Source organism: Pipra filicauda, unplaced genomic scaffold (assembly GCF_003945595.2).
Source record: "Pipra filicauda isolate LSUMZ 115617 unplaced genomic scaffold, ASM394559v2 scaffold439_size563993_pilon, whole genome shotgun sequence".
Classification (NCBI taxonomy): domain Eukaryota; kingdom Metazoa; phylum Chordata; class Aves; order Passeriformes; family Pipridae; genus Pipra; species Pipra filicauda.
In genome coordinates, this window is record NW_024104575.1 from 353,164 (window position 1) to 376,208 (window position 23,045).

General features: G+C 38.7%; 2 protein-coding genes across 7 annotated transcripts; one reads left to right on the top strand and one right to left on the bottom strand.

Moving 5' to 3' along the window:
* Positions 1 to 4,224: 4,224 nt before the first annotated feature.
* LIG4 (DNA ligase 4) lies at positions 4,225 to 8,558 on the bottom strand. 2 transcript variants are annotated; one of them, XM_027710103.2, is made up of 2 exons: positions 8,440 to 8,558; positions 4,225 to 7,862 (listed from the first exon to the last, which is right to left on the bottom strand). In XM_027710103.2, the coding sequence occupies exon 2, from the start codon at positions 7,846 to 7,848 to the stop codon at positions 5,113 to 5,115; it is 2,736 nt and encodes a 911-aa protein (XP_027565904.1). In that variant the 5' UTR covers positions 7,849 to 7,862; positions 8,440 to 8,558; the 3' UTR covers positions 4,225 to 5,112. The 2 variants fall into 2 exon arrangements, with proteins under 2 accessions (XP_027565904.1, XP_027565905.1); XM_027710104.2 differs by having other exon boundaries at positions 8,456 to 8,510.
* Positions 8,559 to 8,588: 30 nt separating this feature from the next.
* Positions 8,589 to 16,467, top strand: ABHD13 (abhydrolase domain containing 13). 5 transcript variants are annotated; one of them, XM_027710106.2, is made up of 3 exons: positions 8,589 to 8,741; positions 10,416 to 10,451; positions 15,269 to 16,467. In XM_027710106.2, the coding sequence occupies exon 3, from the start codon at positions 15,304 to 15,306 to the stop codon at positions 16,315 to 16,317; it is 1,014 nt and encodes a 337-aa protein (XP_027565907.1). In that variant the 5' UTR covers positions 8,589 to 8,741; positions 10,416 to 10,451; positions 15,269 to 15,303; the 3' UTR covers positions 16,318 to 16,467. The 5 variants fall into 5 exon arrangements, with proteins under 5 accessions (XP_027565907.1, XP_027565909.1, XP_027565908.1 ...); XM_027710108.2 differs by having other exon boundaries at positions 8,597 to 8,741; positions 10,420 to 10,451; XM_027710105.2 differs by lacking the exon at positions 8,589 to 8,741 and adding an exon at positions 9,017 to 9,034.
* Positions 16,468 to 23,045: the final 6,578 nt, after the last annotated feature.

The following is a 23,045-nucleotide window of genomic DNA, read 5'->3' on the forward strand; positions in this document are numbered from 1 at the left end:
TTACATATTAAGACTCATGTCTCTTCTTAGCGGTAAAATATTCCTTTAAATCCCCCAGTTACTAAAAAAAGTTATTTCAGTCTTAAAAATCTAAATATTACCTGTACTACACCTCAGATGCCATTTACTGAACGTCTGCCAGGAATTTGTTGAAATATGCATACAGCAGTTGGGTGTGTTTATACAGCTCTTCAACAACCATAATAATTTAAACATATGAATATAAAAAAATTTATTCTAGAGTTACCACATAATTCAGAGTGGAAAAAAAAAGAGTAAAATTATGTTTTTCTTTTTCCTTTTATTTAATAACTTTGTTAATGTTGCTAAGGCATGTGATCTCACCGCTCTGCCTTGGTTCAGGCAGTCCAGTTGCAGCACCTGCTGTATTTCAGTTACAGCTAGATGTAATCAACAAAACTGGCTATCCTGTTTATTTCTCTTTTATTCACATAACCATGTTCAGAAATCTGAACAATATGATAACTGTCATCTTCATATTTATTTTTGCCTTGAGTAATCTATTACTCCAACAGCAGTCAGAGATTTTAAGTAAAATAAAATAAATAAAAACAACCCCAAAATAAATTCAAGAGGTATGTAACTTTGTCTGATATAATCACATGTGAACATATTTATAGGACAGACTGAAGCATAATGCAGAGGCACACAAGCTAGCTTTAAACTGGATGAATAAAGTCTTTCCTCTTTGGCAGCACACAGGTCTGGTAGTAAAATCTATAATACACTAGTCAAAAGAGACCAAGTCTAGGGAGAAACTGTGGGAGACCAGGGAGGAGAAAAGCAAACACAAAAACTAATCTGAGACTAACTATGTTACGCATCTATTGCTTTTATTTGAATACATGCATCTATGCACATAATTGTGCACAGACACACACCCATATCCACCTGCCTGCGACCAGACCGTTAGTTCATTAACTGCAGGTGTAAGATGAGGAGGTTGAAAACATGAATTTCAAAGAACACATTGTCTTTGGTTGCTGCTGTAGCAAAGCCTTCTGAGGGATGGCAGGCTGTAGCATATTAGCTGCAGGAAGAAGCTTTCATGTGCAAGAATGTGGTGAAATCCTACCTCCTCCTTGTATATGTAGAGTAGGGTTTATGTTTGTAAAATTCACCATCTCAAGAAAGAAGCTGTTACTTTAGCACCCCTGGATCAAGACTTGGCAATCAGATGAAAGTGGTTAAGTTACTGGAACCTGCTTTCACTTTCAAAATTGATACAGCTATGTATCACCTCATATTGAAAACAAGTTCTTCTCTCAGATATGGCTAGTATTTAAACATTTATACACAACATTTAGAGACTCTTTCCACCAATAGAGATGTTCATGTTCATTATAATTCAATTTGGTTTATTTTGGTTTTTTGATTTGGTTGTTTTGGTGGGGGTTTTTTTGGGGGGGAATGTATTTTGAATTGGGGGTCCTTTTGCTGATAGACTCATTAGTTAATTAGTGTTTTACAGTATAGGATTATGTAAATTCTATGGTTTTCTTCCAGTTTAATGCGTAGCTGTCAAAATCACGCCCATAAACAGAGCTAGCTATACTAATACCTCTTGTACTGCAAATGAAAAAAACCCAAAACATTAAATTTGCAATTTATAATATGTCACCATTTGACACTTTGCCCATTCACAAGACCCCTGAAATCAGACTGGGAACTTCAGACCTGATTCACAGAACAATTGAGGCTGAAAGGCACCTCTCAAGATCATCTAGTCCAACTCTATCCACTTGAAGCATCAGCTAGAGCAGGTTGTTTAGGACTGGACCTGGTTGCGTTTTGAATGTCACCAAGGACGGAGACTCTGCAACTTCTCAGAGCAACCTGTTCCTGTGTTTCACCACCCTCACAGTAAGAAAGTATTTTTCTAGTTTTAAGCAAAAGTTCACGTTTCATTTTGTGCCCATTGCCTCTTGTTTTGTACCTCGGCTGCTGATGACAACTCTCTCAGCCTGGCATTTCAACCACTTTTCAGTCCACTTCCCTGTGCATTCATCTAGTTCATACTTCATCTGCTGTCTATGAGAATATTACAGGACAGTGTCAAAAGGCTTCGTAAACTCCAGAAAACCAGCATCTAGTGCTCTACGCTTGTCCACCAAGCTAGTCTTACACTATAACAAAACACATAATGCTAGACAAATTATAAAAATTTAAATCAGAACCACAAAGAATTCTACAAAAAACAAAACAACCTTCTACCTGAACCTATTTCCAAAAGCTAATTTGAACTTCATAAAAAGCAACACTACTATCATAGTTATAGTAATATCATAGCTAACCTTTTCTAACTAGTTCTATATAGAACCAGACTATGTAAATTCATTCTACTTTGGGAAAGACTGATGATGACAGAGTGGAATACACAATCTCTCACACCATATTTTGTGCGTAACAATCCTTTTTTCCCTGGTATCTTATTTCTGGCAACTTCAGTCCTGAAAACTGTATTTTACTTTATATACGATACATGACACAGGAGGAAAATGAACTCTGGTTTCATGGCTTTACATAGTTCCTCTACCCGCAGCATTAACAGAGGAATGAATTTAAATATATTTTGTCACTAACCTAGTGCCAATTATACATGTTGAAACTTCCTTGTTATCTCAGTTTTCAAACACAATCACATGCTCAGGCTTTCTGCATCCTTTATTAGAAAAGCAAAGAACATTAATGCTTGCAGTTTGAACTTAAATTATCGCTTATATGTTCTCTCAAAATAATCTTCCCCAAAATTAAGAAAGAAGAGCTACATCTGTAAAAAGCATCCAAACATAATGCTAAATATATTTTTTCTAAAAGAAAACAATTTTGAGGTGGATACCTTTTAATTTCCTTACTTCCAGAAAGCAACATGGAGAAACATTTTAATTATACCTATAAACTCTACCTTCGCTGCTAGGTTTGTATAATAAGTCAAAATTAGTGTTCTCTCATTCCTATCCCCTCACAGCAAAGAGCAGTACTGTAAAATTTTACAGGGCCATCTACTGTTTCGTGGTACAACAGCTGTTACCAGCTGGAGATGCTTTATACTTGCTTGAACTATCTTAAAAGGCATTTCCTGAGTCACCTTCGAATGAACATTTCTTAATCCTTTTCGTGACATTTTATAACGTCAAGTCCCTCTTCTGAAGGAATTCAAACTGCAGTTATACATGGATGGAAACATTAAATGACTGTGCGTTGTTTAGATTTTTTTAACAGAAAGACTGAATATTACAAAAATCCCAGTAGCAAACTACAGGGCTTTTTAAAATCTCTCACCAAATCATTAAACTGAGGTGCCATAAACAGAATAGTACACCTTATCTGTTATTTTGCTATAGCTGACAGGTTTTGACTGATTTCACCTGAATAAATGGACCTTCTTAATACAGACTCTTTCAAAACATACAGATGGACTCTTTCAGGAAAGACAAACTGGAAATTGAGCAACAGGGACCACACAGTTTTTAAGTGTTTCACCAAACAGATGTACTATGGTAAAAAAAATCATAAGCTTTCCACAATTTTTTAATTTGGTCCTGGATAGAAGTCCACATCCGAACCAAATACCAGATGAATATCAGGGGGATAAAAAAAGGTAGTTCTGTGATGGATGGGTATTTCCATAACAGAAAGAAGCAAGGAAGCCGACTTTCCTTCCTTCATTCAATTCCTTATTGTGTCGAGGGATACAAGAGGGCTGCCCACAAGGGAAAGTGTGCTAGGGGAACAGCAAGACAGGCACAAGGCCTCACCAACAAATGGCACAGTCCCACCATACAAGCCCCACGCAAGTAGATGAGAAAAGCAGGCCTGCTAACAGTAATCTGTGGTCAGTGTTTATTACATTTTACCTATTTAGTATATTTCAAATAATAAGGGAGAAGACACCAACTATAAGAGATAACAATAAACTTCTGTCCAATTAGTCTTTCATGTAAGATTTCTCAATTCTTTTTACGGTAACTTTTGTATGAACACAACCACAAAAAGTATTGAAGAAACAGGTCAGCTAAAAACTGATTCTGTGTGATCTCCCCAACAGCAATTCTGTTTGGTACCAGTATTGACATAACAAGAACTCAGCCCTCAACTCTTCTCCCCTCAAAGTTAATGCATCAATTATCTAACAGCAAAATCAGAAACTAAGTTTTGTGCTTTTCAAAAGTATTATTGCTTACTAAAAATAAATACCAGACAGACTTTAAAAATAGATTTTATTTAGTAATTGAAAAAATATACATTGAACTGGATATTTGGAAATTAATCCTACATTACTAAAATAGCTTAAGAAGTATAATTTGAAAGATAAACTGATAGCTGATTGTAAAAGCCTAGCCCTGTTGCACTTCAGTTTAGCTTTAACTGTAATGAGCACAGGGGGTTATTAGCTTTTAAGTAACTGATTTGTATTTCATACATATATAGGTCATTATTAATTCATTAGCACCTCACTCAAAAGTTTAGGTTCTACTTTAGAAAGGTTATTTACACAAAGAAACATGGGATCTAAGCAATACCTAAAATCAAAGTGCTTCTGAGGCTGTGCAGTGCTCAATGCTAAAACCAATGTAAACAAATTAAAATAGTACAGATGAAGTTTATAAATTACCAAATTCTGTAGCATATGGAATACACACAAAACACATCCACGAAAACATGAATATGACTGCAAATTGATAAATAAACAATAAATAAATAGTAGAATCTCCATAAAACAGTAAATTATTGTCTCCAGTTTGAAAAATGGAGGCAAGCATTATTAACAGCTAGCACAAACTAGCCAGTTTCAAACATATTTTATTTATTTAAAATATTAAATCTCTCCTCAGATCTGTTTGTGCATTAAAAGGCTTACACTATTTATCTTGTGGTGGTTTTTATTCCTCCAACATAGCTTAGCGTCCTCTTGCTTCCGCAACACTATAATTAAAAGCCTTCCTCTGATTTCAGCAATACAGTGTTATTCTTTAGCCAGACTCAGCTTTAAGCAGATATGAAAACACACAAAAAATTTAAGGCAACCTCATAAAATCCGAGTCCAATCATTCCAACCAGAATGCCTTTGCTCCGATCGTAAAAACTACTTTAAACTAAGTACTGATTTTCATTCTTTGCGACTCCTTCCTCCACTGACTCTGTTACCCACAGCTCAGTTACAATTTTAAATTTTTTCCCAAACGTTCTCCTGAGTGCTTTAATCTCTTTTACCCGGGAATGATCTTCTCCTATAACAACATGGGAGACACCTTCTACAAGGTGAGAGACTACTTTTGCACCATAAAAGCGGAGCTCCAAAGCTCTAATTGATAGTGCTATTGCAGGGATTTTGCTTTTAGGCTCATTAACAATGGCATAACAGTCCACATAAATAGTGTTTCCTCTGAATATACTGAGCTGACAACTGTTCCATGAATAACGTTCTTCTATCTCTGCAATTATGTCCAAAGGCATTGCTTTATTGTCTTTCACTCTTGAGAACACTTCCTTGAGCTGTGCAACATCTGTGTTTGCTGTGTAGCTGTCTCCATAACAATCATACTCACGAGCAAAATGTTCTTTTGTGTCAGGAGACATGTGAATCATAAAGGCTGGTTGCCAAGGCACCAGCATTTTGGTTTGAAAACATTGAAGGAGCCACTCTGCCCTCACCACATCATATTTGTTGGAAGCAATGATGTTTTTCACTCTGACATTCTCAGCTCCTGCAATGACACAGTAAGTCTCCGGCCCTGGGTTCTGTACCACACTGCCACCACATTCAGCTATTCTGCTTTCCAGCTCAGACTTTGTGTATTTCCCCGTTCCCGTCATAACACAAAACTCAACATCTTCAAATACATTTGAAACCTTGTTTACACTAGAAAGATCAGGAGCTTTAAATTGGTCAGCTATTCCAATTACCTTCCTCACTTTTGAAACAGTTTTCCTTTTTTTCTCATGCGGCTCATCATACTCATCTACATGAAGGTGCTTAGATGCCAGTTTCCCTTCTGCTTTGCTTCTGAGGTCTTCTAACATGTCTGAAGTCATGCACTCGTACCATTCTTTGTCCTCACGTATCCTCTCGATTCGGGGGAACCTCAAAGTACAGTCAGTTTTGTACATATCACTGTCAACGATCTCGGCTGCCTTGATCTGAACTATGACAGAGTTGCAAGGTTCAATGTACATTTCAGGTTTTTCCGTTCCACACAAAATGTTACAGGGAGGGTCCTTCCTATGGTAGGGCTTCCAGAATTTCGCCAGTTTCAAGCCTAGATCATACAACTCCTTCATAGTATAGCCAGAGCCAACACGACAAATTGAGTGGAAAACGGTTGGTTTTTCATTTGGGGGGGGCGTCTCTGCAATAGCGCACAGAAAATGAGACATCATCCCACCACGTGACCCCTTTCCCCAGTAGCCACCAACAATTAAAAGGTCTAGTTCATCCATCAGTCCATTCACGTATTCTGGCTTGATTTTTAACCAGCCTTCCCCACGTTTGTCAGGCTTGTAGGTGGACATGGGATCTTTCACCATAATCCCTTCCTCTCTGTTATCTATTGCTTCATTTAAAGCATCAATTACTTCTTTTCTTGTTCTGGCACTTTTCTTATGTACAATATGCATCCTGCCCTTTACCGGGGTAAACACGCTACTCAAGATTTCATATCTTTTGCTTAGTACTTCGTGGCCCAACTTCTGATCGTTAACCATCAATACGTCGAACACACAGAAGCAGGTCTGCAGATCAGAGTCCTCCACCATTCTTTTTATGTCAAATTTGTTTCCTTTTTGCATAAAGGTTTGCGTTTCAGGATTGTAAGCCATCATTTCACCATCGAGAATGCAATTTTGTATATTGCTTTTAAATACGTTATGAATAAATGGCGTTAATGAACCTTCAAGGGGTGAAGCACCAAACTGCTGAGTATAGTCAAACCCATTTCGGGAAAAATATTTATACACATCCCCATCTTTGTGCATCTGCATACGTTCACCATCCAGCTTAGTTTCTATGTAGAATATCTGGTTATTCATCTGTTTCTCAATTTGCTGGACATCTGCAATAGCAGCAAGCATTGGTTTAAAGGCAGAAAACAACATGATAGAAACATCACTAAGTGAGACAGACGGATCATGCAGCTGTCTGCAAACTTTTTCTAAATCAGTTGTGACGTTGTGTAATTCAGCAGCATCAGGATGAAAAACGGAAAATATAGTTTGTTGACTAACACCAAGCTTTAGATCCTTTATAATCATCCGGATGAGCCATTTTTGTTCCAGTGCCGTGCTCTGGGTAATTAACTGAAGAAGACTTTTCTTTAACTGACCCTTATTTTTAGCAGCATTATTATTAGCTATCGCATCTAAGTGTTCATTGACTTGTTCTATTGTCAGTCTGCCTTGTTTTGGGCTCCTAGGTTTTAGCACAAAGTATGCGATCATTGCAAAATCTCCAGCATCTCCTCGTGAGCCTGTAGGTGTTCTGTAATTTAAAAGCTTTGCAGCATCTTTTCCATCTTTCGGTAAATGAAGCAGTTCAATATATAGCTTTGCAAGCATAGTTTCTTTAATTCCATATGCCATCCTTTCTCTTTCCAGTTGTGGAAGAATAAGTCGCATAGCTGGGTAAAAGGAATCTGTGACGTCTTTCTCTTTTTGGTGAAGTGCATCATGGAATTTCCTCCAGGAATCCAGAAAATCCTTAAAATACTTGGTTTTCTCCGGACGAGATTTACACTTCTGTATTCGCTCCAGAGTAGAACACAGATCTGCAAAAGGCACGTGAGAGGCCACTGTTTTTTTAGGAGGCTGAGAAACAGGTGCAGAAGCCATCAGTCTGCTTTTCACTAAGAACAAAAAAAAAAGTATATATTTTTAGAGAAAATGACATCACATTTTTTCTAAAAAAACCCCATCTCTAATTAGTATTTACATTTTTCCTTCTTTTTCTAACTAAGATTTAACCATTAGCTTTACTTAAAGGTCATCAGCTGGTACCACTGTCCTTAGTCAAGGGTCACACTCATCGGTGGGGCTGCGACACTGAAACACTGGCATCGCCTAGACTGAGAACTGACTGCAAGGCAGGAGAAGGCAGCGCGCTCCCCTCCCGTTGCTGCCCAGGCAGGAGCTTTCACTGCTCGGAGACCAATTTCCTCCTCCATCCCGCCCGAGAACGCAGCCTGCTCCCGACACCGCCCGCTCCCTCGGGCCCTGTCGCCCGGCCGCTCCTCGCCGTCTGAGGGAGCGGTGTCCAACGGGGCCGGCTCCCTCCCGCGGAGAGGGACCACACACACACACACACCACATCCCCCTGCCACGGCCAAGGGGGGGAGCGGACACTTTCCAGGCGGGCACCTCCTGCTCTGCACGAGAGGAGACAGCCGGGGCGATGGAGGCGCAGCCACCCCGGGGGAAACTTACGTGGCTCTGGGGATACCTGCAGTGAAGGGCTGACACCAGCTGCCCCACCCCGGAAGAGGAGGGGCGGCCCGGCGATGCCGCGGTCCGCGCTCCTCCCCCGGGCCGGGGCGGGGAAGCGCTGGCGGAGCCCCGGGTGCAGGAAGGCGAGGAGAGAAGGGAAAACGGCCGGGCGGTGACCTGGAAGCGGAACCGCGGCTGCGGTGACTTCCTGCCTCGGGAGGAAGGAGCCGTGGTTGAAGTGGCGCGTCGGGGTCTGCGCTGGCCCGAGGCACCGGCGGCGGCCGCCCGGGAGGATGCGGCGGGTGGGTTTCGCCGCCCCGGGGCCGGTCCCGCCCCGCGGGGAGGGCGCTTGGCAGAGGGAGGTGGCGGCCGGCCCCCGCCCCGTGAGGCCGCGGCGGGGCGGGCGGGAGCCGGGGCGGCGGGGGTAGCCGGCAGGTTTGGCTGTCAGTTTGGTGTTTGGGGTCTCTCCGTGGATAAATGCGGCTTTTCCCTGGGAACGGTGCTGTCCCGGGGGTTGTGCGGCTCCTGTGCCGGCCTTTCGGGACGTACCTCCCGAGGAGCTGCTGCGTTGACAGCACCGTAGAAGTTCCTACAGGTGCCTCCCTGCGAAGCCTCGGGAGATCTTTAGCTTCTTGGTAGCAAGCTCTTGCTCTAGTGTTTCGTTTGTCTCCACTGCCGTATGTAACAATTCCTGCAAATGGGGATGCTTGTAGAAGGTTGGGCTGATGATGATGATAACTTTAATGTTCTTACTGTGCCAAGTGACTATTGGCAAGGCTGAACCAGGTGGTTGTCTTAGGTAAAAAGGAAAATTTTTTAACATACTTGTCAAGTAATATGTTTTAGAAGCCTATGCTCACTAGAAAGCTAAGGTTGTAATATAGCCAGCCTTGGTTAGTTGTTGTTTTGGCGGTTTTTTATTCAATATCATCATTATTCAAGACATGCCTATAAGGTTCATTAAGACTTGTTGGTCGTAAAAGGATGTGTAATAAGAGTTAAGAGGAAAACACTTTCAATTATGAACATGTGCAACCTGATGCAGAGTTGTGAAAATTCCCTGTTTGAAATAAGTAGGACAAGTGGCTTGTTGATTTTAAAAGCCAGAGCCCTTAAATGTGTGACACGTAATTATTCTTACCGTGCTTTTTCCTTTATTGGGGGTCACTGCTTTGCTATCATTTTTCCTTTCTCTCCTTTTTTTTTTTTTATGAGTGTCTCTGTAGGATTTTAGTACTAAGGAAGTGTATTTTTCCTGTCTTGTAGGTTTGTAGATTGTAGCTTGTAAGTTTTCTTTCAGATCATTTCCCATGTGAAACTAATTTTTTTAAGTTGAGGACTTAGTATTCCTATTTACAGGAGTCTTCTGAATAAATGAGTAAATTTAAAGCTTGAGCAAATCTTATCAGTTTCTGGAGCAGGTAGAGTCCAGGAGAAGGAAGTGCAGTAGAAACCAACAGATGTCTTTTGGCATTTCTTAAAAACACAGAGAAATATCTGATTTTGTTTGTTTATTTTGAAATCCAAAAGATTGCAGTGAGTGCTAAGACTTAGCTCTTAAATGAGGAAGCAGCCATTAAACACCGGATTGTGCTTCTTAGCACTAACTTTAAGGCTGCTCATACACTAAAAGTTAGTTTTAAGGAGACAATGTAAATCTAGCATGACTTTATTTTTATGCACTATGTATATTATATACTGTGTACTGTGTGTATAGTCCAGGACATTTTGATGTGATTCTTGAATTTCATTGTAAAATGTTTTCAAGTTCGTCAGATGTTTCAAACAAGTGTTCAGCTTAATAGGTGGAGCATGAATATGAAATGCATATTTTCATCAGTAAAGCAGTTGTAGTTCTAGGGGGTTTGGATGCTAGCACTTCTTAATTTTCTTACAAGTAACTGAAGACAAACGGTAAATTATGTGTGTAATTCAAAAGCAATTTTACTCAATTCATAAATGGAATTGTCTTTCAGACAGAGATGAAGCCTGGGAAATCATCACATCTAAAGGTAAATGCTTTATAATGTGATTGGTGTATGAAAATGGCCCTTTTTTAATATTGAAAATACGGACCAAGACAAAACAACAGAATTTGCGACAGATAAAAGAGTAATTTCAGCTGCCGTTCAGAATGAGTGAAAAATTGTTCACAAGTACTCTAAGTATGCACTTGAGTTTTTGTGATTCTTCAGTCAGTAATGGCATTAACCAATTAAGAATAGCATTAGGGCAAAGCAGAATATTGTTAAAGTACCTTGATCGTAAAGACCTTATTATTTTTCTCGGAATTTTTATTGTTGTGAGTGATTTGTGTTTTCAGTAGTTACCTAATTATGAGATTTGTAGCTCGTCTGATAGAACATAAAGGTCTGCAATAGCTCCTGGACTGTGGATTCAGCAGTGGAGATGTATAGATACAGGTGTGTGTATGTATATCAACATATGTGTATATCCCTCTGACATAAAATTGAAACTCATCACTTGCAAATTTCCTTTCTGTTTTGAGGGGCAATACAGTTATGTGGCGGTGTAAACTGAACTGGTCTTTGAGCCAAAGGTACAGCAGCAGTCCGACTAAGTCTTACTTTCATTAGGTCAAGATTGAATTAGGCTGTATTGCTGTTCCTGTGTGTTAATGATTTCCACAATAGAACTTTGTATTTCAGTACTGTCTTCTGCTTGTCTTTGAAGTATACAAGCATCATCAAAGAAATTCTTGTAGGAAGCATCAAGATTCTCAAAGGCTAGCCTTTCTAATGCACATTATCAGAGGGACAGGAGGAAATGTGAAGCATGTGGATGGTAGAGGAAGGACCTCTAACCATATTTGTGAATGAGAAAACATTATGAGAAGAATGCAGAGCAACTGAATTTATATAGTCTGGAGAAAATGAAGGTAGGTTTTGTATTTGGAGGTTAATAAACATTGAACCCAAAGTGAAGAATTTAAGTAATAAGTGTCCCTTCTTTTTAAGTGTATTAGGAAATATTTTCCAGTAGTAAGAGTAGCTAAGAACAAGAACAGCATACATAGGAATTAACATTAACATAAGAGTTACTTAGGAAAACATCTACCATATAGAACTGTATGGTTCTGCTGTTGTTGACTATATTTGTCACAGACATTGACTTTTGTGACAGGTTTAAAAAAAATGCCCTTATGCTTGTTTACATAACCTCTAAATTAGTTTAAATAATCAGCAGTTATAAAATACTGTGAATGCTGTAAAATGGGATGTGACTCCTTGTTATAGGAAAACTTTTCTTGCAAAGTCATTTGCGGAATTACAACAATTACTTGAAATATGATGCCACAATATTCCTTCAAAATTTTTTTTTTAAATTTTTTTAATGAACCAAGAATGAGTTCCAGGGAATTAATGTTTTGTCTAGGAGATTTGAAAAGGAAACCTGTAGACAAACCTTATTTCCCTGTGTGATATAAAACTTCCACTAGCCTGCCACTGGCCAACTAGCTGACTTCCCTTGGTTCCCATGTCTCCATCTGTAATACACGAGTAATGTTTCATCTTGTCTCTTTAGAGAGCTGTAGAGGCAATATCACTGAGATAACAGTAGAAGGCAATATAACTGAGATAATCCTGTTAAACAACCATGAAAAAAAAATTACCTAGTCATACTTGCATAAGACAGAAATTGATTGAAAAGTTCTCTTTTAGAAGACATAAAGGTGTGCATGCTTCTTGCCATAACTGGGACATCAGACAGTTATGGAGCAAGTCCATCAGCGGTTCTTGTAGTCCAGGAAGAGAAGCAGTCTTGTCTAGAAAGAGGGACAGTTTTGTCCAGGTGGTGGGTCTGCTCTGTTTCTTATTTTAACCTGGTCAGACATCAAAGTCTAAATGCATTGTTCTCCCTTTCCTATCCCTCTCTCACACCTTTTCCCTGACTATTCTGGCCCCCTATTAGCCAGAAAAATTAGAGATACGGGAGAATCGTAACACATGCTCTTTGTACCTCAACACAGAGTTTTTGCATGATGTTACATTGTAACGTGTTTGAAAGGTGTATAACTTCCCATCTAGCACAACAGAAGTGGGAAATGAAGACCAAGAAGAGAATTGTTTTGTGTCTGTGTGTTGTCTTGCAGTATATTGAACAGTCTCAAATCTCATACTCTTCAGTCTTAAATCTCATACACTTCAAAAGTGCTGACCTTATTGCTCATTGAAAATTACTATATTAGCTTACCCTTTTTATTTCTGTCCTTCAAGTGGAAGTTTGGTTCTGTTTGTATCATCTTCTGCTGTTCAGCTCAAACAAGACAGTGTTTGGAAGGTCTGTTGCATTGGGGTCCATAGAAAGCATGGATTGTACCTTTATTGAGAATAAGCTTGTACTGATTTGGTTTAGAGTCTCTTCTAGGCCTGCGTGCTTGTTTGAGAAACCATCTTTTATCTCTCCAGTGATCTTTCAATTGGTATTGGAAGGAAGTGGGGAAGAACCTAGAGAAGCTTACATCTTAGTTGTCTAGCTGACAAATCTTGCAGCAAGATGTGAAGTATGAGATATGGGCTGATTCCAGCCTGGAAATGAATGGAACTAGTGAAGTTTCTCATAACTGGGAAGAAAACTTTAATGGTAATGTAGTTATTCATTAGTGCAGAGTAGTCCACTTTATTTAAATATGTACTGAGCATGAAACATTTGTGGCTGTGTAGTTTGCCCTTCCTGTTAACTACTGTGTGTTGAGTTCTAGTTGTAGGATGCATTGGTTTTAGAACTCCAGTAGCAAAGTTTATATATATATAAACTGATATATATATATATAAACTGATATATATATATATATATATATCAGAAATAATCACACAGCAGCAGTATCTCAATAGTATAGCATTTTGATAATATTAACCTACTAAAATAAAAATAGAAGCGGTGCACAAATTAAACTAAAGTCAGCTGTATCAGTCTTCAAGTAACAATCCTTAGTGTATATGGGAATTTTGCAAAACTTCATCACTTTGAGATTTTTATTACTTCTTTATCTTTTATTAGTTTTAATGATGAGTCTCGTACTCTTGTGAATGTCTTGATAAGAAAGCATTTTTGGAGTCTCATTTGTAAGGAAGTCAACAAAATTTTGAATAGATAAGGAGAATGGTTTTACTCTCTCATTGTCAGTGTTCTTATAGTCTTGAAATGTAATGCAGGAAACGTTTGTTAACTTCATTAGGAAGTTTTCTTAGAAATTGAAGTAGCTACTTTATATGTCTCCTAATTGCTGTGAGTTCTTTACTAGAGAAATGGATCACAAGAATTAAATTTTCTTATAGACAATATTTGTGAATACTTGGATGTGGATGTTAAATATGAGCTTATAAGTAATACAGGAGAACAAAGCTGGGATAACTGCTCTTTTTAACTACTTTATATTTCACCAGTTTTATGTATTTAGAGTAGATACGGTATATAAAAATCTTAATTTCACATTGTTTTTGGTTAATATGTGAATCTTTAGATGTAACAGATTATTTTTATTTCTGATTTATTTCTAATTGTTGCATAAAATAGTTATACATGGCAGTTTTTCCTGGTCAGATTGGATGCTTAACACATCTGTGGAACACAAAAGCTGTGGCTGCAGAGGTCACCAGTCATCACTTGATCCTGCCAAGATGGCTGGTGCAGAATGTTTGGATGCATCTCTGCATGTCAAACTCCTTTGGATTTAATTCAGATTCTTCCTGCATTACATCATTTCAGGAGGTTATAACTTTGTGTCTAAACTGTAATTATTACTGCTGTATGACTTAGCTTTGTTAAACAAGTGAGCTTGTGTTGTCATTCCAGGCAGTGTGGCAACTGAGTGGTGTACTGTAGTTCTCATGTAGGTTTGGCAGTTTTTGCCTGTTTCCATATTTCACTTGAACCTAGCAGTAAATACTGTAAGAGATTATATGTATGCTGGGAGATGTAACTGTCTCTTATAATTGGAAGGAAGGTTTAATCTATGGTCATTAACATCACTCTCCTCGTTTTATGCTGTATGTGTGTTTTTGTCATGAGTCTGTTTTCATGTTTGGTCCTTTCAGCAGTTGTGCTTTTCATTGATCAGAGAACAGTGTAGTTAGCTGACTGTTTTCAGTGGTCTTGTGTGATGATACAATCTTCATTCAGCTGAAGACTTAATATGGATTACTGATCTGATAGTGGAAAACTAGCGTTATAAATCAGAAACAATCAAAATGTAGCAAAAAAGGCTGTCGCAAACTGGTGGTAACTGGTAACTACAGTGTGGTATCTTACTGTAGAGGAATCTCTCTTCTGACCACTTCACGTGTTGCTCTGTAATCACGGTTGACCGAGATGCTGAAAGACAGCCGCCAATAACAGAGCCAGGATGCATGGTGAGCCTCCACTGGCTGCAAAGTGGTGTGCACAGGCTTACTGAATGCTACTTAGCAACTTAAAAATAAAGGCTATTTTTGTTTGTGTTTGGGATTTTAGAATTACTTATATAAGAAGCTTTGACAAACTGGTGATACGTTCTGTATGGTTGTTCTCTTGGGGAGTAGGGAAGACAGGGAAAGCGTAAGTTACTATGGTCTCAGTCAACCAATTTTCTAGTGCTGTTAATGGATTTTGCTGGGATTTTGAAGAGTTCTAAAGCCTTTCCTTATGGTTGCTTTTCTGCTTGTTTTTACAGAGTCAAATGGTTTCCAAAAAGGGAGTTTGCCACCAAATTTGATGTTAATGCTCCGATATGTTGACTTACCATTAATGTTCTACAAGTATGAATGCTTAAATCGCTTCGTTTTTCTTTTCGCTATATTTATGTGCATACCTTTGGCTTTTTTTGCAGGATTTACTTGGAGTAAAAGATCACTGACTTCTACAATGGAAAAATCATGGATGCTTTGGACCTTTGTTAAAAGATGGCTACTAGCTTTGGCTTCCTGGTCTTGGAGTCTCTGCCGTATTTGTCTTTTGCCCTTGATAGTGACTTTCCACTTGTACGGAGGCATTATACTACTTATATTAATATTTGTATCGATAGCGGGTATATTATATAAATTCCAGGATGTGCTGCTTTACTTTCCTGAACAGCCCTCTTCATCACGCCTTTATGTTCCTATGCCTACTGGTATACCACATGAAAATATCTTCATCAGAACCAAAGATGGAGTTCTTCTCAATCTTATCCTGCTGAGGTACACAGGGGACAATGCAGCTTATTCTCCAACCATCATTTACTTTCACGGCAATGCAGGCAACATCGGCCACAGGTTGCCAAATGCTTTGTTAATGCTGGTAAACCTGAAAGTAAACTTAATTCTGGTCGATTATAGAGGGTATGGAAAAAGTGAAGGAGAAGCAAGTGAAGAAGGCTTGTACTTAGATTCTGAGGCTGTGTTAGACTATGTGATGACTCGGTCCGATCTCGATAAAACAAAAATTTTTCTTTTTGGCCGTTCCTTGGGGGGAGCAGTAGCTATTCACTTAGCTTCTGAAAATTCCCATAGGATTTCTGCCATCGTGGTGGAGAACACCTTTCTCAGCATCCCTTATATGGCCAGCACTTTGTTCTCTTTCTTTCCAATGCGATATCTTCCCTTATGGTGCTACAAAAATAAATTTCTGTCCTACAGAAAAATCTCTCAGTGCAGAATGCCTTCTCTCTTCATCTCTGGGTTGTCTGACCAGTTAATTCCACCAGTTATGATGAAGCAACTTTATGAATTATCCCCAGCTCGGACTAAGAGATTGGCGATATTTCCTGATGGAACTCATAATGACACTTGGCAGTGCCAGGGTTATTTCACTGCACTTGAACAGTTCATCAAAGAAGTAATAAAGAGTCACTCTCCTGAAGAAATGGCGAAAACATCATCTAATGTAACAATAATATAATTGATATTCTTCTTTGGGGTAGGGTGGGGGGAATACCTGCACTGTACCTTGATTTGTGATAAGTCGTAAAAGAATGTCCATTTTTAAATGTATGTCATGTCTGTACTTGCCTAAAGAGTGAAATTAAACTTGGAAAGGTCTGATATTTTATTAAGGTGTTCCAGATAACTTTTACATTTGCAGCATTGTAAATGAACCATTTTATGTCTTTCTCATACTTTTTTGGTATCTCTGTCCATAAATTCCATTTCTTTGATATGTACAACAGATGCTATTAAAGGAACTTGCTACAAAAGTAGTGCAGAATGTATTAGTTTAGAACAACAGGAAGCTCTTCAGTATTCACTGCTGTATGTGTGAGCTTTTTGGACAGCCATGGTTAGCACAATGATTTGTTGCTTCTCTTAGAGTTTATTTACAGTGTGCCATGCATGAGATTAGTGTTTTATTCCTTGAAATTTTATATTATGCAAAGTGGGAAGTCTTTAATGTACTAAATAATATAAAATAACGTTAATGGTTAGGGTATACATGCAGGTATACTATCCTGGGTTATTACTAGTATTTCAAACTGCAACTGAAAATGAAAAAAAAAAACATTTTCCCTGCTTTCATTTTACTATTTGTATTATAATAGTGCACAGAAAGTTGTATGTGCCTAAACATACTTCAGGATTTTACCCAGGTAATTTTGCTGTAGAAAATAGAAGTAACCTTCAGAAAGACAACAGTGCAATCTAAGCTCCCTTCTGCCTCAAGCTCTCCTCACTGATGTACACGCAAACTGTTTGTTACTAGTAGTCTGCTTTCGCATTTTGAGGTGATATTTCTCAAGGCAAAATGGGTGGTCATACAAGGTAAAAGTAAGTATCTGTGTTAGTTTTTTAGGCTGGTGTAGTTAAATGTATGTGCCCTTTATTTATACCTCCAAAAGAAACAAATTCAAATAATTATCAGTGATCACTTGATTAGAGATTAATGTATACAGTTGTTACAGTAAGGATAATAAAAACGAGCAGGTAGTCCTAGGCAGTGATATTATTGAGAGTAGGAAGGCTCTGCAGATACTGACTGGATCAATGGGCCAAAGCCAATGATATGAGGTTCAACAAGGCCAAGGGCTGAGTCCTGCACTTTCGTCACAACAAGCTGGGGGAAGAGTGGCTTGAGAGCTGCTCAGCAGAAAGGGACTTGAGGGTGCTGGTCAACATCCCGTTGGACGTAAGCCAGTAGTGTGACCAGGTGGCCAAGAAGGCCAATGGCATCATGGCCTGTGCCAAAAATAGTGTGGCCAGCAGGAGTAGGGCAGAGAATGTCTGTCTGTACTCGGCACTGGTGTGGCCACACCTTGGGTTCTGTGTGCAGTTTTGGACCCTTCATGACAAGAAAGACAGTGAGGTGCTGGAGCGTGTCCAGAGAAGGGCAGTGGAGCTGGGGAAGGGCCTAGAGGGTAAGTCCTATAAGGAGCAGCTGAGGGAGCTAGAGTTGTTTGGTCCAGAGAAAAGAAGGCTCAGGGGAGATCTTATCGCTTTCTACTACCTGAAAGGAGGTTTTAGCAAGGTGGGTTTCAATCTCTTCTGCCATGTCTCAAGTGGAAGGACAAGAGGAAATGGCATTAAGTTGTGTCAGGCAAGGTTCAGACTAGATATTAGAAAGAAAATTTTCACTGAAAGAAGTGCTAGGTATTGGACTAAGTTGCCCAGGGAGGGGATGGAGTCACCATCTCTGGAATTGTCCATGAACCATCTGGATGTGGCACTTGGGGATATGGTTTAGGAGTGATTATGGTGGTGTTAGGTTGACGATGGGACTAGGTAATTGCAAAGATCTCTTCCAACCTTAATTCTGCGATCAAAGACGTGTGCTGTTAGCTTAGTTCGTTTTGGAGTGTGGGAGCTGTTTATATCTCTTCTGCAGGTTTAATTTCTCATCCACTGCAGCTGATTTTGCCTCTTCCAAATATTTTTTGGGGAGAAGAACAAACTGGAAAATCTTCCACACAATGTGTATGATTGCCCTTCAGATTGAAATTTTTAAATAAACTTTTATACCATGTTGTCCTGATTCAGAAAAGCATCTCAGCATACACCTAAAATCTGTTTCCTGAGGGACAGTGGTATTTTAAGCTTGTGCTTAAGTTCTTTGGTTGAATAAAACTGCTTTCCTGAACTGGTGCCTTAATGGTTATGCCTCCTAATGAAATTACAGTTCTTCTGTACATGTGGATAATAGTTATCAGCGATTTGTAGATAGGATGATACATCTTTACTTAAATGTGATTTTTTTTTTTTTTAATTTTTAAATATATACATACCAGAACTTGCTGCTTTCTCTGGTAAGTATATTTCGTGATACTATTATTAAGGTTTTCTTAGAGTTGATTGAAAAAACTAAAGATCTTTTGGGATCTGTAGACCTAAAATCATACAGCATAGTTTTAAATCTGAGTGAAACCAAAACTATCTTTTCAGCCTTACAGTGGTGGTGGTTTTTGGTTTTTTTGTTTTGTTTTGTTTTTTTGGTGGAGGGCAGACAGGCAGGGCATGTGGGGAAGGTATATTTGAGAAGTTTGGCTGTGGGGATGGGAGATGAGGCAGTATTTGTACCAGCAGAAGGGAGTTAACAGACATAGCATTTCCTTTCCCTGATGTGAGCTGCTTGCATAGATTGTTTCACCTGCTTCACGTTACTTTAGAGGTGGAAGGAGAGAAGGAAAATTGGCAGTCAAATACTGCTTTTCTAAAAATCAGGTAATAAAGGCAAAAGAATAGATTAATTGTTGGAGATAGAATTAAGAGAAAGTAGTTGTTTCAGTTGTCATAACTTGCCATTAAATGCGACTGTGATTTTTTTCCTAAAATGTCAATTTCTAAACTAACATGGCTTTTAACACATTTTCCCACCCATCAAAACAAAAATCTCAACCCAAAATACCCCTAGTATTACGTGGCACTTACGTACAAATGAAGTATTCTCATTTGGACATACAGTTGCAAATCAGAGTCAAATGTGTGATGTTAGATTATGGCAATCTGAAACTGTTCAAAGTGGGCTCTGTCTAAATATTACTTTTGATTATCAAGCCATATATTTTCACTATACTGTCTGCAGGACATAAATATGAAACTTTGTCTGCTTTTGCAAATATTGAGTATGAGAAGACACCATTGGTCATATATGCATCCTTTATACTTAATGTGGTTTCTTCCACCTTCCACGTATGTTTTGCTTCTCCCTTAATGGGTTGGCCACATACACTTGTGAATGAATGTTATCATGCTATTTTTTGTTGCATTGGCTGTGAAATCCACTGAAAGAAAACAGGAAGGAAATGATGTTTTTATGCAAATATTCCGCTGCTGTGCATACAGCCCTTTAAGGGAGGGAGGAGGGGGAAGGAACTTGTTCTGACAAGTCAAGACTTGTTTTTGTTTTATGGATTGTGTGATGGAAACCCACAGTTACCTGCTGCTAAAAGCTGAACTGTAAGCAACATAGTAATAATAACTTTAAATTGCCAAAATGTGTGCTATGATACTGTTGCATTTATTTAATACCATTATATGTTCTCTCATAAAAGTTATCCATTTGTATATAGATATTTCTCAAGTATTTGTCCTGTACATATAAATTTCTAGTTTGGGAAAAAGTTGAGTTATTTTCATAGGTTTGTATGAAAGCTTCTTGGTTTAAACATGCTCAATAAAGGAATTGTCTGTTTTATAAGAGGAAATTTAAGTTTAAAAAAAAAAAAGGAAAAACAAAGTTGGAGGGGGGGCAGGAGTTGAACAGCTGTAGCAGTAGAGTCCTTGTAAGTAAGTGTAAGACCTTGTGTGCACATGTGTGTGTGGTTTTAATTAGTGGAAATACTTGAGGCTTCCTGCTAACCCAAGTTTATATTCCCAGTATTTGTTTCTAAACTGTGAAATGCAGAGAGATAAGCTGTGCTTTCTTCTGAAGACATGTTAATTGGTTTAGCTGCCCTCATGTCCATTTCTCAGGTAAAATTAGAAATAGAGCACAAATGCATTTGGTAGGCTATGGACAATCTCTCAGCTGAAGGGCAGAAGGATTAACTATTTATATAAAATATGCATATCAGCATCTGTAAGCTAATCATTTGGGTCACGTTGGATGTTCACAGTGAAGAATGCAAGGCTGAATTGAGAGTCCAAGGTATGGTCTCTTCTGTTAGCAAAAAGATGCAGACGTACCTCCATCTGTATTTCATAATTCAGTTCTTGAAAAGTACATTTTTATTTTTGTTAATGACACGTCATTTTGCTGGAGGCACTTCTGCCAAATATAAAATCAGTGCCTCTTGCATGTAGTGGGATCAGCCTGATGAATCCCATTAGGTATAATTTGCAATGCCATCCTGCTTGTATAATTTAAAATAGAACCCCGCAGAAGTGTAAATAGAGATAGCATATTGAAGTTCTAAATAACACTTGTGTTTTGAATTCAGAAACAGTCACTGGATATAAGATGCAAGCTTTTTATTTGATTTTTCTTTAATATATAGTTAAGGCAAAACTGTCTTATAAAGTATTCTTAAGTTTTGTAGACAAAGCATAAATGTTACTGTATATGTGCTAATTGTGGCAAAGTTTTACATTCTCATTCTAGTCTGGTTTTTACGATAAAGTTAATTTTACAAAAAACACTTTTCTATTTTTATGTACTGACATATGCAATAAATTGATACATTAAAAGTGCTGTTAATGTCTTGTTCTAGTCTGTGGCCTTTCTTCAGTGTGTGTAAAGGGGTAGTTCTGTGTGCATGGTAACAAATCAACGCCAAGGTATTGTTTTCAGTTTCTAAAGCTGGAGCACATGGACATCTGCATTATTAGTTGTGGCATTTGTGGAAAGCTATTATAGCAGGGAAAAAGTATTTTGTAAATATATGTTTCTAAGCTTTGTCATGTATCCTCACTTTCAGGAAGTGATAATAAGTAAAACTGGTATGCAGTAGCTCTCCACTGCTTTCTAACACAGTTTGCATTTCAAAATTTCTCTGTTTTCTAGGGGACTGAGAGATGGTCTAAATATGATGTCCATTAGGAAGTATTTTTAAGTGTTCCTGACTAGTTTTACCACTTGATGCTGGCAAAATTTCAAATGTCAATTTTAAATCCTATAATGCCACTCTAGCAGGTTTATAGTTAATTCATGTAGCTGCAGTGGGATATTGAAGCAATTTCGACTTTCTTATAGAGAAATATATAACTAAGCTTGTAGCACCTCTGTTGCCGTTCTGCATAGTTTATATGAAATGCCCAGAAAATAAGGATTTTTTTCTAAAGCTGCAAAATGTTTGTTCTCTCCTGGATTACTGCAAGGCTTATAGTTAATTTTTAACCCACTACCTGGAAAACAGGGGTGTGGGGGGTTGCGTAAGTGTGATAAATTTGGACACTCTGTTCAAGATACCTGTTAATTTTGAATGAAAAAACCAGATATTTCTGATTTTTGTAAAGGAAGAAATGAAAGTGTAGGAGCAACTCAGATTGAAATACTCCATGTGAATACTGCCCTTCTTGAATGAGAAGCAGATTGCTGTCATTGACATTGTGGACTATGTCACTAAAACTTACCTGCACGGTGCTACTCTGGAGAACACAAGTCTTGCATTTGCTTTTTCTTGCTTGAAAATTGATAAGCAGCTGGACTACAAAGTGCAACATAAGCACTTTGTTATGTGCAACATAAGCACTAAGTTTTCTCAGAATTTGCAAGTACGGGTTAAATCACAGTAAGCATTCATAAGGGCATCTGAACATCTAAACTAAAATGAGAACAACCCTGCTGAGAAGAACTTGAGGGTGTTCGTATATGAGAGGAAGGACATGAACCAGCAGTATGCACTTGCAGCTCAGACAGCCAATTGTATCCTGGGCTGCGTCAAAGGCAGCGAGGCCAGCAGGTCGAGGGAGGTGATTCTGCCCCTCTACTTTGCTCTTGTGAGACCCCACGTGGAATGCTGTGTCCAGCTCTTGATTCCTCAGCACAGGAAGGACATCGAGCTGTCAAAGTGAGTTCAGAGGAGGGCCACCAAGTTGATTAGAAGGATGGAGCACCTCTCCTATGAGGAAATGATGAGAGAATTAGGTTTGTCCAGCCTTGAAAAGAGAAGGCTCTGGAGTGACCTAATTGTGGCCTTCCAGTACCTGAAGGGAGCCAACAAGAAAGATAGAGAGGGACTTATAAGAGCATCTAGTGATAGGATAAGGGGGAATGGCTTAAAATTGAAACAGAGTAGGCTTAGATTAGATATTAGGATGAAGTTCTTTGCTGTGAGGGTGGTGAGGAACTGGAACAGATTAACCAGAGAAGTTGTTCCATTCCTGGAAGTGTTCAAGGCCGGGGTGGATGAAGCTCTGCGCAACCTGATCTAGTGAATGGTGGCCCTGCCCATGGCAAGAGGGTTGGAACCAGATGATCTTTAAAGGCCTTTCCAACTGGACCATTCTATGATTCTATGAAATAAAACCTAAACCAAAGGCAGGGGCCTTGCTGTCTGTTAAAAAGATCAAGTACAGGTAGATAAAATTTAGAGAGAATACTGAACCATTGACTAATCAAAAATTATTTGCTCCAAAGATATTGAACATGCCTGAGCTTTAAATCTTTTGTTGGACCCTATTCAGGGTCTTCATTTTAGACTTTGTACAGAGTTCTGTCTCTGTAATTAGATAAGGAAGATACACTGATTATTTTCTGGA

Bases quoted from the DNA above. Each gene is read 5' to 3' on its own strand.
- LIG4 (XM_027710103.2), bottom strand. From the start codon at position 7,848: ATGGCTTCTGCACCTGTTTCTCAGCCTCCTAAAAAAACAGTGGCCTCT.
- ABHD13 (XM_027710106.2), top strand. From the start codon at position 15,304: ATGGAAAAATCATGGATGCTTTGGACCTTTGTTAAAAGATGGCTACTA.